The 15,133-nt window shown below is 38.7% G+C and overlaps 1 protein-coding gene across 2 annotated transcripts; it reads left to right on the top strand.

Annotated features, from left to right (window-relative positions):
• Window positions 1-18: 18 nt before the first annotated feature.
• LOC102705624 (protein NETWORKED 4B-like) lies at window positions 19-4,706 on the top strand. 2 transcript variants are annotated; one of them, XM_006654027.2, is made up of 3 exons: window positions 19-135; window positions 2,187-2,330; window positions 2,563-4,706. In XM_006654027.2, exons 2-3 carry the CDS (start codon window positions 2,228-2,230, stop codon window positions 4,335-4,337), a joined length of 1,878 nt encoding a protein of 625 aa, XP_006654090.1. In that variant the 5' UTR covers window positions 19-135; window positions 2,187-2,227; the 3' UTR covers window positions 4,338-4,706. The 2 variants fall into 2 exon arrangements, with proteins under 2 accessions (XP_006654090.1, XP_040380091.1); XM_040524157.1 differs by having other exon boundaries at window positions 2,175-2,330.
• Window positions 4,707-15,133: the final 10,427 nt, after the last annotated feature.

Below are 15,133 nucleotides of genomic sequence, written 5' to 3'. Positions count from 1 at the left end.
TTCCGTAACTGGCTCTCTTCTCTGCTCCTCTCTCCTGTGAGCCCCATTCCTGCCTGCCTCCTCCTCCACGGATCGATCCCTCCTCCTCCAGAAGCTGCGGGAGGCTGCTCGGATCTCCGTACGCCGTGGGGTTGGGTGGGTAACCAGCGACGCTCTTTCTCTCTCTGCGGGTTCTTTCCTTTTGCTGCTGCTGGGGTGGTGCCGGTGCCGGGTGCCGCGTGCGTGTTCTTTGGTTTTGGTTTCGGTTTCGATCCCCTCTTGGTTCTTGCTGCGTGCTGCGCCTGCGTTTGTCGCGCTGCGACTGTTACTAGCTTGATTGTTGGGGGGAGTGGGGAGCGGGATGGATGGTTCGGTTCGGTTCGCCGGGATTTCTCCTGTCTCCGCGAGTTCTTGGTTCTTTTGTGTCATCTCTATGGCTCACGAGGAGATGAGGAGCGGTCGCCGTGTGATTTCGGGGTCGTTCGGAGGTTTAGGCTATGGTGTGGGTAGCAATCCAGTGGGAAGTTTGGTTGACTCTTTTCAACCATTTTCCTGAATGTTTTTTTTTCCTGAATAATCTGTCGTACTCATCTGAATTCCTGGTTGTCTTGTGAGACTGGAATGGCGCCGATCGATTCGTTAGTTATCTCATTGTGAGACTGGAATGGCATCGATTTCACTCGTCCGTTATCTCATATGTTTGTTACATTATGAATTTATGATATTAGGTTCTTGGATTCAATGTTTTTTTTTGCTTGTTTGATAAATTTATTTATTTACTCCTGGATTAGAAAAGGAGATAAAAAAGAGCAGTTTTTGTATCACGTATATAGGTTTATGCATGGTGAGAGTTAAGAGCATCTGAAGCTGAAGTGCAATGTTGATTTGATCAAGATTTGCTCTTCCGCGGCTAACCGGTTAATCAATTGTTTTCTGAATGGAGTTGGCTGACCGTTGGGTGATACTACGCGTCAGCCATCACCTCATGATGCGTCTATCTAGGTGTAAGCACTGATCAATGCATGTGTTGTGTGATACCCCACTTCAATAATATTGAACTGGCTGGTCCTGTTTATCGCTTCTTTGGTGGATAGACATTGACAAGAACATTTTTGGTTGCAAGCTTGTGACATCTTGCTTGAAACACAGGGTTTTGATCGATGTGGGGTGCAGTTCGTGTTGCCCATTCTTCTTGTCTGGATGGAGTTATCCTGTTGCCTGACCTACCTAACAGCAACAGGGCTGTAGTTTCTGTGTCTTTTGCAGTTGGACGTGTTATAGATAAGATAACCAAGTGATAGCCATTTTCTCGTACAAATAATTTTGCGACAAATTGGTAGCTGCAAGATTTGACCAATTTTGATATCTCCAGTTTTTGGAGTTTGCACAATTACACATATAAGTCATATATTTCTTATCTATATTGTCTTGGCTTATAGAAGCACATGATTTGTTTGTCAGATGCTATGTTAGTTAACACTCCTTGTGTAAAATGTTTTTTCAGAAATAGTCATAAATACATTGGCAATTTGTTTTACTACCAATATATTGTTGGTCAGTTTGAAAGACGTTTCTTATATACTATCCCATTTCAAATATATTGATATTCTTGAAGTAGTATTTCTCTCTTTTTCTGAAAGAAGAAATGTCATTGTCGTTCACTCCATGTTATTATGGGCTTTTTCCGACAGTGACGCATGAAGATGATGAGATCTTGAATGATATGCTTCCATAGCTGTCAATTGTCTGGTCCCTGCGTTTTTGCATCTGATTTGTCTAATTTTGCATATGGACATGTTCGTTAGTAAGATATATATTGCCTCTGACAGGATCCCGCATTCTATTTATCTATTATACAAAGTGTGCAAGATGTACTCTTCGGTTGTCTAGATTATTGGATATTTTCAGTTCCCCCTTTGTACAGGCAAGTTTCTTAATGGGAGCTGAATATCGGAACAAGTTTTATTAGCAGTTCACATTTCTGGGTTTCCAGATCATTTACTACCGACTATTGCCCTTTTTTATCCTAGATTACATTTTCCATGAATGTTGAATTGAATCAATAGTTAACTTGCAATTTTGAATCACTAACTTCTGCTTCAAATGTATACTACAGATACTTTTCCTGCTGTTGCTATCTTATTCTCAAGTGTATTAGTGTATGTGCATTTTTATTATTTTCTGACTTTTCTTAGAAATGCAATCAGGTCTACACCTCTGAGGAAATTGTTTTCATTATCTTGTCAAAATGGAGAAAATGCAGCATCCGCAATCAAGGAAATCCAGCTCATGGTGGTGGGATAGCCATATTAGTCCAAAAAATTCTAAGTGGCTCTCTGAAAATTTAGAAGGTAAGGAATACGATCATAATGTTTTTTCCCTGTCTTACATGCTGGAATAAGATCACACTTTGTTTGCTAGCCATGATGATTTGTAAGATTAAAGTGAAGATGAGGAATAAGCCTCTGACTAGGAAGGTCAAGCTTCATTCAAGGAACCGGTCATGATAGTTTTAACATTAGTCTCTAATCTAACTCACATGCCTGTTATTCTCAGAACATAATTATTCTTTTATATGAACAGAGATGGAAACACAGATAAAAGAGACATTGGAGCTTATCGAGGAAGGGGAATCCTCTGAAGAAAAGGCTGGTGTTCTTATTACTCACGTACAGAACTTTCATCAGATGTATCGTGCTCTTGCTGAGCGGTATGGCAATGTGACTGGAGAATTGCGCAAAAATATCCCATCATCACTACAATCACATGTCTCTTCCGGCATCTCAGAATCAGATTCTGAGGCACAGTCTCCTTCATCGCCAGAGCCTGACTTGCAAGAGAAGATGTCACAGCAAAAGCAAAAACCACAATCAGATTGCTTTGATGTTTCTATTGGCTCTGGTGCGAGTTCTGATGTATCCAAGAAGGGGAGTGATGGGTCTTCATCATCTTCAGAATCTGATTTAGAGCTTGATGAGGTTAAAGAAGCAAATGACAACAGCATTTTGTATGCCCTGAGTCAAAAAATTATTGAGCTTGAGGATAAGCTTCGTGAAGTAAAGGGGAAACTTGATGCTTCAGAGGAAAAGAACTCGCGCTGCCAATGTAATTTTGGTGCTAACTCAGAAGTGTCTGAGCATGAGGAAAAGCAACAGGATTCAGACGTGGAAACCAAAAGCCTTCTGAAGGATCTTGATGAAGTCAAAAGTGAAAAGGAAGCATTGGAAGCTGTGTTATTGGTGAACAAAGATGAGATTGATAGGCTGAAGGAATCAATGGTGTCAGCAGCCAAGCAGTTTGAAGTTGAGTTGGCACATCATGATACTAAAATTGATAAGTGCAACCAGGAGCTTGAGGTGCTTTCAGAAAAGTATGTACATGATGTATCTGCTCTTGAGGCTGAACTTGGAAAACTCCAGGGAGTTATCAAGACATTTGAAGATGACTTTGCAAAAATATCACATGAGAAATCGCTACTTGAGTCTCGGGTTGAAGATCTTGAGCAGTCAGCTGACAGCTTAAATTATTCGGCTTCTGAGATGGTTAAGCTGCAAGAACTTTTGAAGAATACACAAGCAGAATTAGAAAGGGTTTCACAGGAGAAAGAAGTGCTCAGAGAGCGTGCTCATGAATTTGAGCAACTTTTTAGGGACTTTGAGAATTCCGGCATGGAGGTTGCAAAGCTACCAGAAATCATAAAGGACCTGGAAGCCCAGATAGAGGGAACACTACAGGAGAAATCTGTACTTCAGGACAGGATTAAGGAGCTGGAACAGGTTTCCCATGATTCCCTGCAGAACCATTCACTGGAGAAGTCCTCTCTGAGTGCTGAGCTTTCAAAATTATCTGAAACCAATGCTTCTCTTGAAGCCAAGTTGGCATCCGTGGAGGCAGAGCTCAGACAAGTTTATGACGAAAAGGCTGAACAATCCATCAACAGTGAGAAGCAAATTTCCGGGCTGAATCAAGATCTCGCCAATGTTAAATCCAAGCTGGAATTGCTGTCGTCCGAGAAATCCCTGGTGAACAACAAGGTGGCCACTCTACTAACTGACGTTACAACTCGTGACGAAAAGCTGAAACAGATGGATGGTCACCTGAGCCAGCTTCAGCTCGAGCGTGCCAAGCTCATGTCACATGCTGATCTTGCTCGCAAGTCCCTGTCTGAACTGCACGCGCGTGTATGCAAGCTCGAGCAAGAGGTGGAGATGCAGAAGCTTGTGATCTCTGAGAGCGCCGAGGGGAAGCGTGAGGCGATCAGGCAGCTGTGCTTCTCCCTCGAGCACTACCGCAGCGGCTACCAGGAGCTGCGGCAGCTGCTGCACGGCCAGAAGAGGCCATTGGTGATGGCAACATGACAAAGTGAATGAAACCTGATGATGCACATCCTTCTTCTTGGATGCTTTGGAGTATTGTTCTGTCAATGGCAATGCATATGCTTTCTTGTTTCTCTCTTCTGGAGTATACCTGTAGCTTGCTTCTCTCTAGAACCTGTGTGTCCTATGGCTTCTTTGATGTGTATCTACAATCTCTGATGGGATGGATAATGAATGCTGTTCCTTGTGTACTCTTGCTACATTTTGTTACTGTCGTCAGGTATTGAACATAGCGATGTCTATGAATCTGCATTTTTGTTTGAATCTTTGCAAGATGATGTCAGTTGTCAACTTGTGCAATGCCTGGATTATCATTGTGCAATCGAATCAATGATGAGTTTGACAAGGGTGCATGCATATACTTTTGTTATCAACTCATACTTTCATACTTTTATCGTGTAATTTGTTTCTCATAGCATATGGGTTCTTTTAAAAATGTTTTTGTATACTTGAGCAAAATCAACTGAGAGCTGTCCAATTTTTGTCATCATGGGCTCAACCGGGCCAACAAATATGGGGCCTTGAGGCTGTATGGGCTAATCCTTCCCCAGCACTCAATGTAATATTGCGTCAATAACGTATAATCCAATGCATTAAAAGTGAGTTTTATCACCTCAAAAGTATTACAATAATCATGCACAATCAACAAGAAATTGACAAGTATCTCTAAAAAGGAGAAGAAAATGACATTTATTCTTTTTCCTAATTTGCATAATATTACGATAATACTTCCTCTATTTTAACCAGTAATCAACTTTATAATAAAAATGGAGAGGTAGTGAACCATGCATCCCAAGCAGGAAACAAAGCACTGTAGAAGGTTGATACTGTGTAGGTAGACAGCCTTTAGCATGCTGCTTTCCACCTTGGAGAACACTTTTTCTGTAGTCTCTGACATACATCAAACTTGCATTTGTTTTTCTGATGCCGCCACTGGAGATCTGCCCGTGTGTCACATGAAACTTGTTTGCATGCTATATCTGCAATCAGACTAAAAGCAAATACTACCTCCATCCTATAATAACCTCATTTTTCGTTTTTCCATATCCAATATTTAATCATTCGTCTTATTTGAAAACTTTTTGCGATTAATATTTTTATTCTTACTAGATGATAAAATATAAATAGTATTTTATGCGTGATTAATTTTTTTAAATTTTTGTATAAATTTTTTAAATAAGACGAATGGTCAAACGTTGGATACAGAAAAACGAAAAATAAGATTATTATGGATGGTGGTAGTACATTTTTTGGAAGATTATACAAATGCAAGCGTTTATATACAATCGGACATGCTTATCGCTATAATACAACATCTACTATTATGAATACCTCTGAAAGACTAGATCGACGTATCTTAACATTGACAACGTAACGACAAATGACTCATTGTCACCAAATAAATCACCTACCACTGCGAAAATAATTAACCGTAATGACCATTTTGCTTTTTTTTTGATTGATGCCAAAATATATTGTGTTAAATATGTGATCCGAATTTTAACTGGAATTATATTCGATTAGTTTACTAGTAGGTTTCTCCCGGTTGTTTCCTACTAGGAGTCAGCTTAGTTTTCTAATAGGATTCTTTCGCCTTATCCTATTAGGACTCTTAGTTTTTTCCCCTTATATATACTCTTGTAGTCTGCACTGGAAGAGACGAGTTCTCATTGTTTCCCCTGCATTGTAATTATATCCTCATAGTGCAATTTGCCGGTTGGCGCCCGTGGTTTTTTCCGCAAGGGTTTTCCACGTTAAATTCGTGTCTCGTCTGTGCTTTTGTCTTTAACCAGTGGTATTAGAGCCGTGAAGATTAATCTACGCTACGCTGCTGCCGCTGACCGGACTTTTCCGGCGTTTTGCGGAATCGCCGTTCCGTCGAGACCAGGTCGAAGTCGGCGGCGACTCCGACTCGACGTCGCGTTCGCACAGAAGAAAAAGAAAGGAGTAGACGCGCGCATGCGGGAGGAAAATTGATCGTTCCAAGGACAAGCCATCAGATCGTGCCGTCCAATCCGCGCTACAGTACAGCTACAGTAACAACATCGTTTTTCTTTCCAGATTTAGTTGCTACATTTACCCGATCTTGTGTACCCAAAAGTTGTCAGATCATCTATTGTGCATCGTTCCAAGCACTGAAGTTACGCGTATCTGCTTGGGTTCAACATATTAATACCAACAGATTCATGATTTATTCCCAATGGCGAGTTTAAAGTATGATCTACCTCTTTTGAACTGAGACACAAGATTCTCATTGTGGCAAGTGAAGATGCGTGCAATTCTTGCACAACAAGATCTGGATGATGCACTTGATGGATTCAACAACAAAAGGACAAATGATTGGTCCGACGATGAGAAGAAGAAAGACCGTAAGACTATGGCATATATCCATCTTCATCTATCCAATAATATTTTGCAGGAAGTGCTTAAGGAGAAGACAGCTGCTGCGTTGTGGTTGAAGCTGGAACAGATATGCATGACAAAGGATCTGACCAGCAAGATGCACTTGAAGCAAAAGTTATTTCTGCACAAGTTGCAAGATGATGAGTCTGTGATGGATTATCTCTTCACTTTCAAGAAAATTGTTGCTGACCTTGAGTCCATGGAGATAAAGTATGATGAAGAGGATTTAGACCTTATTCTGTTGTGCTCATTGCCTAGCTCATATGTAAATTTCAGAGATACTATCTTGTATAGTCGTGATACTCTAACTTTGCAAGAAGTTTATGATGCTTTCCATGCCAAAGAAAAGATGAAGAAGATGGTACCTTCTGAAGGTTCTAACTCACAACCAGAAATCTTGGTTGTTCGGGGCAGGCAACAAGAGAAGAACACAGACAATAAATCAAGAGACAAAAGTTCTAATTGCTACCGCGGAAGGTCAAAGTCCAGAGGCAGGTATAAGTCATACAAATACTGCAAGAGAGGTGGACATGATATTTTCGATTGTTGGAAGCTACAGAACAAAGAAAAGCACAAGGGAAATTATAAACCGAAAGATAAGCAAGAAGAGCAAGGTAAAACCGCAGTTGCTACTGATGATAAACCAGATGCAGAATTACTGGTTGCTTATGCTGGTTGTGTACAAACCAGTGACGAGTGGCTTCTTGATATTGGATGCACCTATCATATGTGTCCTAATAGGGATTCGTTTACCACCTATGAACCTGTACAAGGTGGTAATGTTTTGATGGGTGATAATACGCCCTGCAAAGTTGCGGACGTTGGTACTATACAGATCAAGATGTTTGATGGCTGCATTAGAACATTATCAGATGTGTGGCATATTCCCAGTTTGAAGAGAAATCTCATATCTTTATCTACTCTTGATCGTAAAGGGTACAGATATTCCGGTGGAGACGGAATTTTGAAGGTAACAAAAGGCTCTCTTGTTGTGATGAAAGCTGACATTAAAACTGCCGATTTATACCATCTACGAGGTACTACGATAGTAGGTAATGTTACTGCAGTTATCGATTCATTATCGAATTCCGATCTTTGGCATATGCGTCTCGGGCATATGAGTGAAATTGGTTTGGCATAATTGAGCAAGAGAGGATTACTAGATGGGCAAAACATCGGAAAGTTGAAATTTTGTGAGCATTGCATTTTTGACAAACACAAGAGAGTGAAGTTTACCACATCTACACATACTACAGAAGGTATTCTTGATTATGTGCATTCTGACTTATGGGGTCCTGCTCGTAAGAGGTCATTTGGAGGTGCTCGTTATATGATGACTATCGTTGATGATTATTCAAGAAAAGTTTGGCTCTATTTTCTAAAGCACAAATTTGAAGCCTTTTCAGTATTTAAGGAGTGGAAGACTATGGTTGAAAGACAGACTGAAAGGAAGGTGAAAGTCTTTCGTACTGATAATGGGATGGAGTTCTGTTCTAGGCAATTTAAATCATATTGCAGGTCAGAAGGCATTGTGCGCCACTACACCGTTTCTCATACACCTCAACAGAACGGCGTAGTTGAGCGTATGAACAGGACAATTATTTCAAAGGCCCATTGTATGCTGTCAAATGCAGGTTTACCTAGACGGTTTTGCACGGAAGCTGCTTCCACTGCTTGTTATCTTATTAATCGCTCACCTAGTTATGCCATCAATAAGAAGACTCCAATTGAGATGTGCTCTGGTTCTCCAGCTAATTATTCAGACCTGAAAGTATTTGGTTGTACTGCTTATGCTCACGTTGATAATGGTAAATTGGAGCCTAGAGCTATTAAGTGCATTTTTCTTGGTTATCCTTCTGGTGTGAAAGCCTACAAGTTATGGTGTCCTGAAACCCAAAAGGTTGTGATTAGTAGAAATGTCATCTTCAATGAATCAGTTATGTTGAATGATAAGTCTTCTACTAATGTTCCTGTTGAGAGTCAGCAGAAAGCAAGCGTGCAGGTGGAGCGGTTAATCAGTTCAGGACATGTAACAGAAAAACAGAATATTGCTAGTAACCAAGATGCATCGGTTATTGAAGAGTCAGACTCTTCTGCTGTTGAGCAGTCACCAAAATACTCTATTGCATAAGGCAGAGCTAGGAGAAATATTAAAGCCCCTCAAAGATTGATCGAAGAAGCGAACATAATTTTCTTATGCTATGAGTGTGGCGCAAGAAATCAAAGGTAATGCAGAACCTTCTTCATATTCTGATGCTATTGTTTCTGCCGATAGCAATAGATGGATAGCTGCCATGCATGATGAGATGGAGTCACTTGAAAAGAATCATACTTGAAAATTAGTGGAATTGCCAAAGGAGAAGAAACCTATCCGTTGCAAATGGATTTTCAAAAGAAAGGAAGGTATATCTCCAACTGATGAGTCAAGATATAAAGCAAGGTTAGTTGCTAAAGGATATAGCCAGATCCCAGGTATTGATTTCAATGATGTGTTTTCTCCAGTTGTGAAGCATAGTTCAATTCGCACTTTACTTGGTATTGTTGCAATGCATGATTATGAACTAGAGCAATTAGATGTGAAAACGGCATTTTTACATGGGGAGTTAGAAGAAGACATCTATATGGAGCAACCGGAAGGTTTTGTTGTTCCTGGTAAAGAAAACCTTGTCTGTAGGTTGGATAAGTCCCTTTACGGGTTGATACAATCACCTCGGCAATGGTACAAGAGATTTGACTCTTTCATGCTTTCTCAGAATTTTAAAAGATCACAATTTGATAGCTGTGTTTATCTCAAAGAGGTTAATGGTTCAGCTATATATCTGCTTCTTTATGTTGATGACATGTTGATTGCTGCAAAAGACAAATCAGAGATAGCAAAGTTGAAGGCACAACTGAGTAGTGAGTTTGAGATGAAGGATTTAGGTGCAGCAAAGAAAATTCTCGATATGGAAATTACTAGAGAAAGACGGTCTGGCAAGTTGTATCTTAGCCAGAAAGGTTATATTGAAAAGGTCCTTCGTCGCTTCAATATGCATGATGCAAAACCAGTGAGCACTCCTTTAGCTGCACATTTCAGATTATCTTCAGATTTCTGTCCACAATCAGATGTTGATATTGACTACATGTCTGGAGTTCCATATTCAAGTGTAATTGGTTCACTTATGTATCCATGGTATGTTCGCGTTCTGACTTATCACATGCATTGAGTGTTGTCAGTAGATACATGGCTAATCCTGGCAAAAAGCATTGGAAAGCAGTTCAATGGATTTTTAGATATCTGCAAGGTACTTCTAATGCTTGTTTGTAGTTTGGGATGTCTAGAGATGGACTTGTTGGTTATGTGGATTCAGATTTTGCTGGAGATTTGGATAGGAGAAGATCGCTTACAGGTTATGTTTTCACTATTGGAGGTTGTACTGTTAGTTGGAAGGCAAGTTTGCAAGCAACTGTTGCCTTATCTATTACCGAAGCAGAGTACATGGCTATTTCTGAAGCTTGCAAAGAAACTATTTGGCTCAGAGGCTTGTATACTGAGCTTTGTGGAGTTACGTCTTGCATAACTATATTTTGTGACAGTCAAAGTGCAATTTGCCTTACAAAGGATCAGATGTTTCATGAGAGAACTAAGCACATTAATGTCAAATATCACTTTATTCGAGGTGTTATTGCTGATGGTGATGTTAAGGTATGCAAGATAAGTACTCATGATAACCCAGCTGATATGATGACAAAGTCAGTTTCTGCCACTAAGTTTGAGCTTTGCTCAAGCTTGGTTGGTGTTACAGTATAGTCCAAGAGACTATTTGGCGCGCAATAAATTTGACATATGAGTTGTTTGTTGGTGATTGATGATTTTTATGCTACAAGAGGAAATTCGTCTCAAGGTGGAGATTGTTAAATATGTGATCCGAATTTTAACTGGAATTATATTCGGATTAATTTCCTAGTAGGTTTCTCCCAGTTGTTTCCTACTAGGAGTCAGCTTAGTTTCCTAATAGGATTCTTTCGCCTTATCCTATTAGGACTTTTAGTTTTCCCCTTATATATACTCTTATAGTCTGCACGGGAAGAGGCGAGTTCTCATTGTTTCTCCTGCATTGTAATCATATCCTCATAGTGCAATTTGCCGGTTGGTGCCCGTGGTTTTTCCCGCAAGGGTTTTCCACGTTAAATTCGTGTCTCGTCTGTGCTTTTGTCTTTAACATATTGCATTAATTTTTAGGTAGCTTGATAATAAGGATCCCTTTGAATCACAGGAATGAAAAAAAATAGAGGAATAAGAAAAACATAGAATTATGACAGGAATGTAAATGTGAAACAAAGGATTGCAAAACACAGGAAAAACGTGGGAATGACCGTTTGATTGAACCACAGGAAAAATACAGGAATTTGAGGAGAGATAAAGACTCAAATGATTTTTTCCATGAGGTTCTACCTTTTGTTAAATTTTCTCCAAAACTTGTATGGGAAGAGGCATTTCATAGGATTTCATAGGGTTCATTCCTTTGACTTAAAGGCCTTTGTAGAAAAATTACTATAGGAATGAAATCCTCTAAAATTCCTATGAATTTACTTTGAGTCAAAGGGGGCCTAAATTCAATGGTTTCATTTGAAGCCAAATACTTTGTAATGTCCACGTTCCATTTAGTTCAAATCTAAAACTTTTAAACATATCATACAATTTGCCTCTAAATTGGTAACAAACCAAACATGATACTATAACTCTATCCTACTAACAAATAGCAGCATCAAAATTTATCTAGATTTTGTCACTGTGAAAAAAAATGGTAGGTGAGAGAGCCAAAACAACGCTAAATATAAACATCAGTACATATAGATAGTAAACCCAGATAGACAGGTCCTATGGCAAATAACCTAATCAAGCGAGATATGCCAGTTTATCTAGAACTATCTTACTATATTTACAAAATGCACTGTTTAGATGCCTGTGTCCTCTAAATATAATTAATTAGCTAAAGTATAAGAGTAACAGTTGTAGTAAGTAGCTGTAGTTCTGTCCTGTACCAACTTAATAATACCAGGACAAGCAAGAAGAAACTATAGCACTTCTTGATAGCTGTGGACCATTGCCAGTAGGATTGGCCTGGTTAGTTAGACGCTACTACCTCATGCACAACCGTTCCTTGACCAAAATCAAGAGAATTGACATACCATTTTGGACCTAAGTTGGGTGTTACACATTATTTTCACGTATTATGAATAAATCACATTCATGATATTTTTAACAAGAATATGTTTCATAAGGCTCATCGGTTAATACTGCTTGCTATCTTGACAAGGAATGGAATCTTAATTTTAGCTCAATTATTGAACAAACCTAAAATAGTCTCAAAAAATTGAAGCTTGGTATGAAAAAACAATGGGAAAAGGTAACTAGCATCAAAGAGATTTTTGCTTGCAGCACATGGAAGGTGTCCTTTTTCCTAGCTGGACAGAGTATCGATGCAAAATTGCTCACATGTCAAAGGGCCAAAAAAGCTAGGGCTTATGAGAAGACAACCATTCACACTGTACCAAACCCCAATTACTTTTCTTCCTGATAGGCCAAACCACTTTTCTTGTATAATAAAAAGGACCACCAAATGGCACATTTAGCAAAGCAAGGGATCGAATTAGCAAAAATAATTGATCCTTTGCAACTACAAAGCTTGCCATCACATTGTGGTTACAATGCTAATAATGATAGTACTTTGCTCTTTGATTAACTCTCCAAGTATAAAAATGAAACTGGAGTTACCTCACCAACATTGTTTATGGGGCACATGATCTGCTCCGGTACTATAACCAAACAGGCTTAAAACAAAGAGTAGCATTGGATCCATGCCCAAAGCCCCATAAGTTTACTAGTGAAGCCTCATTTGAGACTATGAAAATTGCATCCTCCGATGATATCAATTATCACTCTTATATTTTTTCTTCTGCTTATAATTATAAGTCAAAATTTGAATTTTTAACCTTAAATTTAGAGTTGATTTTAAAGTTTTTTCCACCAAACTTTTTTTTTTCAGCATTGATTTTTAGATTGTTAAGAATACATATATAAAAGTTTTATTTATAAATTATTTTTCATTTGCAAATATGCCGTTTGTTTTTTTCCACGAAAACCCCAAAAGATCACCCCCGATCTACCTGTTGCAGAAGTGTGCTTCATATAAGGATAGCCATATCTATTATTTTATCTATCTTTAAATGTGTTAAAATTTGGGCAGGGTCAACTGATCCACATGGTCTTTTGATTTCTTCTAGCTGGCTGTTCCCCTGTCTTCCTTTCATGGAAGTGACCCAAAGAAGAAAACTAAATGAAGTGAACTTAACCAATGGGGGCTACCTGCCAACCTATTTGTTGTCTTGTGTTCCTCTATAATTAGACCCAACTTTCAAGCAACTACCCCTGGTCAAAGTCCCATAATAATCCAGATCAGTTGCATCTAATCATCATAATCTGGTGCCAAGCATAACTCTAAATACTACCTGCATGTTGTTCCCAAAGTAAACAAAATTCAAAATTTATTTGGCCAGTGTTTATCATAGTACACTGGTTTTGAACTGGATTAATTTATTTTCAGGAATACTATTACTCTCTGATCAGAGTTCATGCTTGTTTCTGTGGAGATTGAGACTACAATTTTTTTTTTCATGAAAGATGCTACACAAACTGACATGACGAATCCAAGCTGGTTCAAGCACAATGGCATAAACATCAGGCTGGATCTTTGCATGTGTACATAGGCCATAAAAGCTCTATTTTAATTTAGGCAAAGACAGTGACCTCAAATTATATTAAGGATCCTAAGACATGCAGAGAATATGGTTTACTACATTATATTTATTGACATGAATTATATTAATGATAATAAGACAATGGCATGTTTATAAAACTGTTGCTGCCTATGATTTTACCCTTTACAACATTATATTTATTGACATGAATTTTAAAACATTACATTGATATATAAGTAATAAAATTAATTTCAATGATAGATGTAACAACATATCCTACCAAAACTAATAAATGTTTTTTTAAGATAATGAATACAAATACCTCAAATAAAAAATATTAGAAGAAGCAACGTCTAGCTCAAATCCATATATCTATATCGTGGTTTTGTCGATCATGATAGGAAATAAGTCCCACATGATTTAATGTACGCGTGTTCAAATCAACAAGACACATTATGAGCAGTTCTAGTCAAAGTAAAGTCCAACAACCACATCTTTTGGGTTGGGGCTGAGGTTATAACCCAAAATTTAAAATTTTAATCTTTAAAGTTTATTTTAAGTTTTTGACCGAATTTTATTTTACAATTTTGACTTTTAGATCGATACAAACACGTATATAAAAATGTTTGTAAATTCTTTTCTGTTTATAAATATATTATTTGTTTTTTTCACAAATAACCCTAAAGATGAATACCATATCGCTGCGAGTCACAACGTTTCACTTATTATGATGAAACTGTCTAATGAAACCATACGATATATAATTTTGTTTTGGTAGCTAACTCGGACCCTACTACTTCACATTAAAGGCAAACATGTATGAATACAAAATGTTAGAGATAAAGGATAATGAATTTTTTTTGGTGAGAGTAAAAGTTGAAACTCACCCCTTCAAATACATATGAATCTCCTTATTTTATCTTAAAATAACTTTATTTTTAATTTAAACTAAACTAGAAACATAAAATTATTTTGGAACGGAGAAATTACCACTCCCTGTGTCTCATGTGGTAAGATATTTTGATTACGTCTATATTCATCTATATATCATTGTATATTATTAACATATATATATTTATTACCGTATGAATCTTGACGATATTAGAAAGTATTAAATTAACAAAATTAAGAAAATATATTTGTCACTCTTAGAAATAACAACTAATATTTGTTACCCGTTGTCTATGACATGTAAATCCTCATGTATCTATAATATGTGGACCAGTGACAAATATACTAGCATCATTTCTAATGGCTAAAAGTTAATTATTCATTTTTTTTCTTTACCAAGGAGTGAATAGCTCCCAAATGTGAATGGCTCATTTCATCGCAATCCACATCACCGACGACCTTTCATATATAAAACTCCTCGTCGCCCCCCTCCGATTCGCAGGGCGACCGCCACCGCGAATCCCACCACCCCTCCCCCCCGCGCGCCGCAGATCTCCCCCCTCCACCTCCCCCGCGCGCCATTGCCCGCCCCCGGATCCCGCGCCCCTCCTCGCCCACGGCCGGTAAGCTCGCCGCCCGCCGCCGCCGCCCGTTTGCCCGGTTCCGTTTCGTCCGGTTTCTTTGTCCCCGGCGGTCGCCGCCGGTGACCCCGCTGATCGAAATGGGATCTCTTTCGCGTGCAG

Source organism: Oryza brachyantha, chromosome 5, assembly GCF_000231095.2.
Source record: "Oryza brachyantha chromosome 5, ObraRS2, whole genome shotgun sequence".
Lineage (NCBI taxonomy): Eukaryota > Viridiplantae > Streptophyta > Magnoliopsida > Poales > Poaceae > Oryza > Oryza brachyantha.
Note: the sequence above shows the minus strand (reverse complement) of the source record. Positions and strands in the feature narration are given on the sequence as shown.

Bases quoted from the DNA above. Each gene is read 5' to 3' on its own strand.
- LOC102705624 (XM_006654027.2), top strand. From the start codon at position 2,228: ATGGAGAAAATGCAGCATCCGCAATCAAGGAAATCCAGCTCATGGTGG. The intron at 2,331-2,562 runs GTAAGGAATACG...TTATATGAACAG, and splicing joins GCTCTCTGAAAATTTAGAAG to AGATGGAAACACAGATAAAA.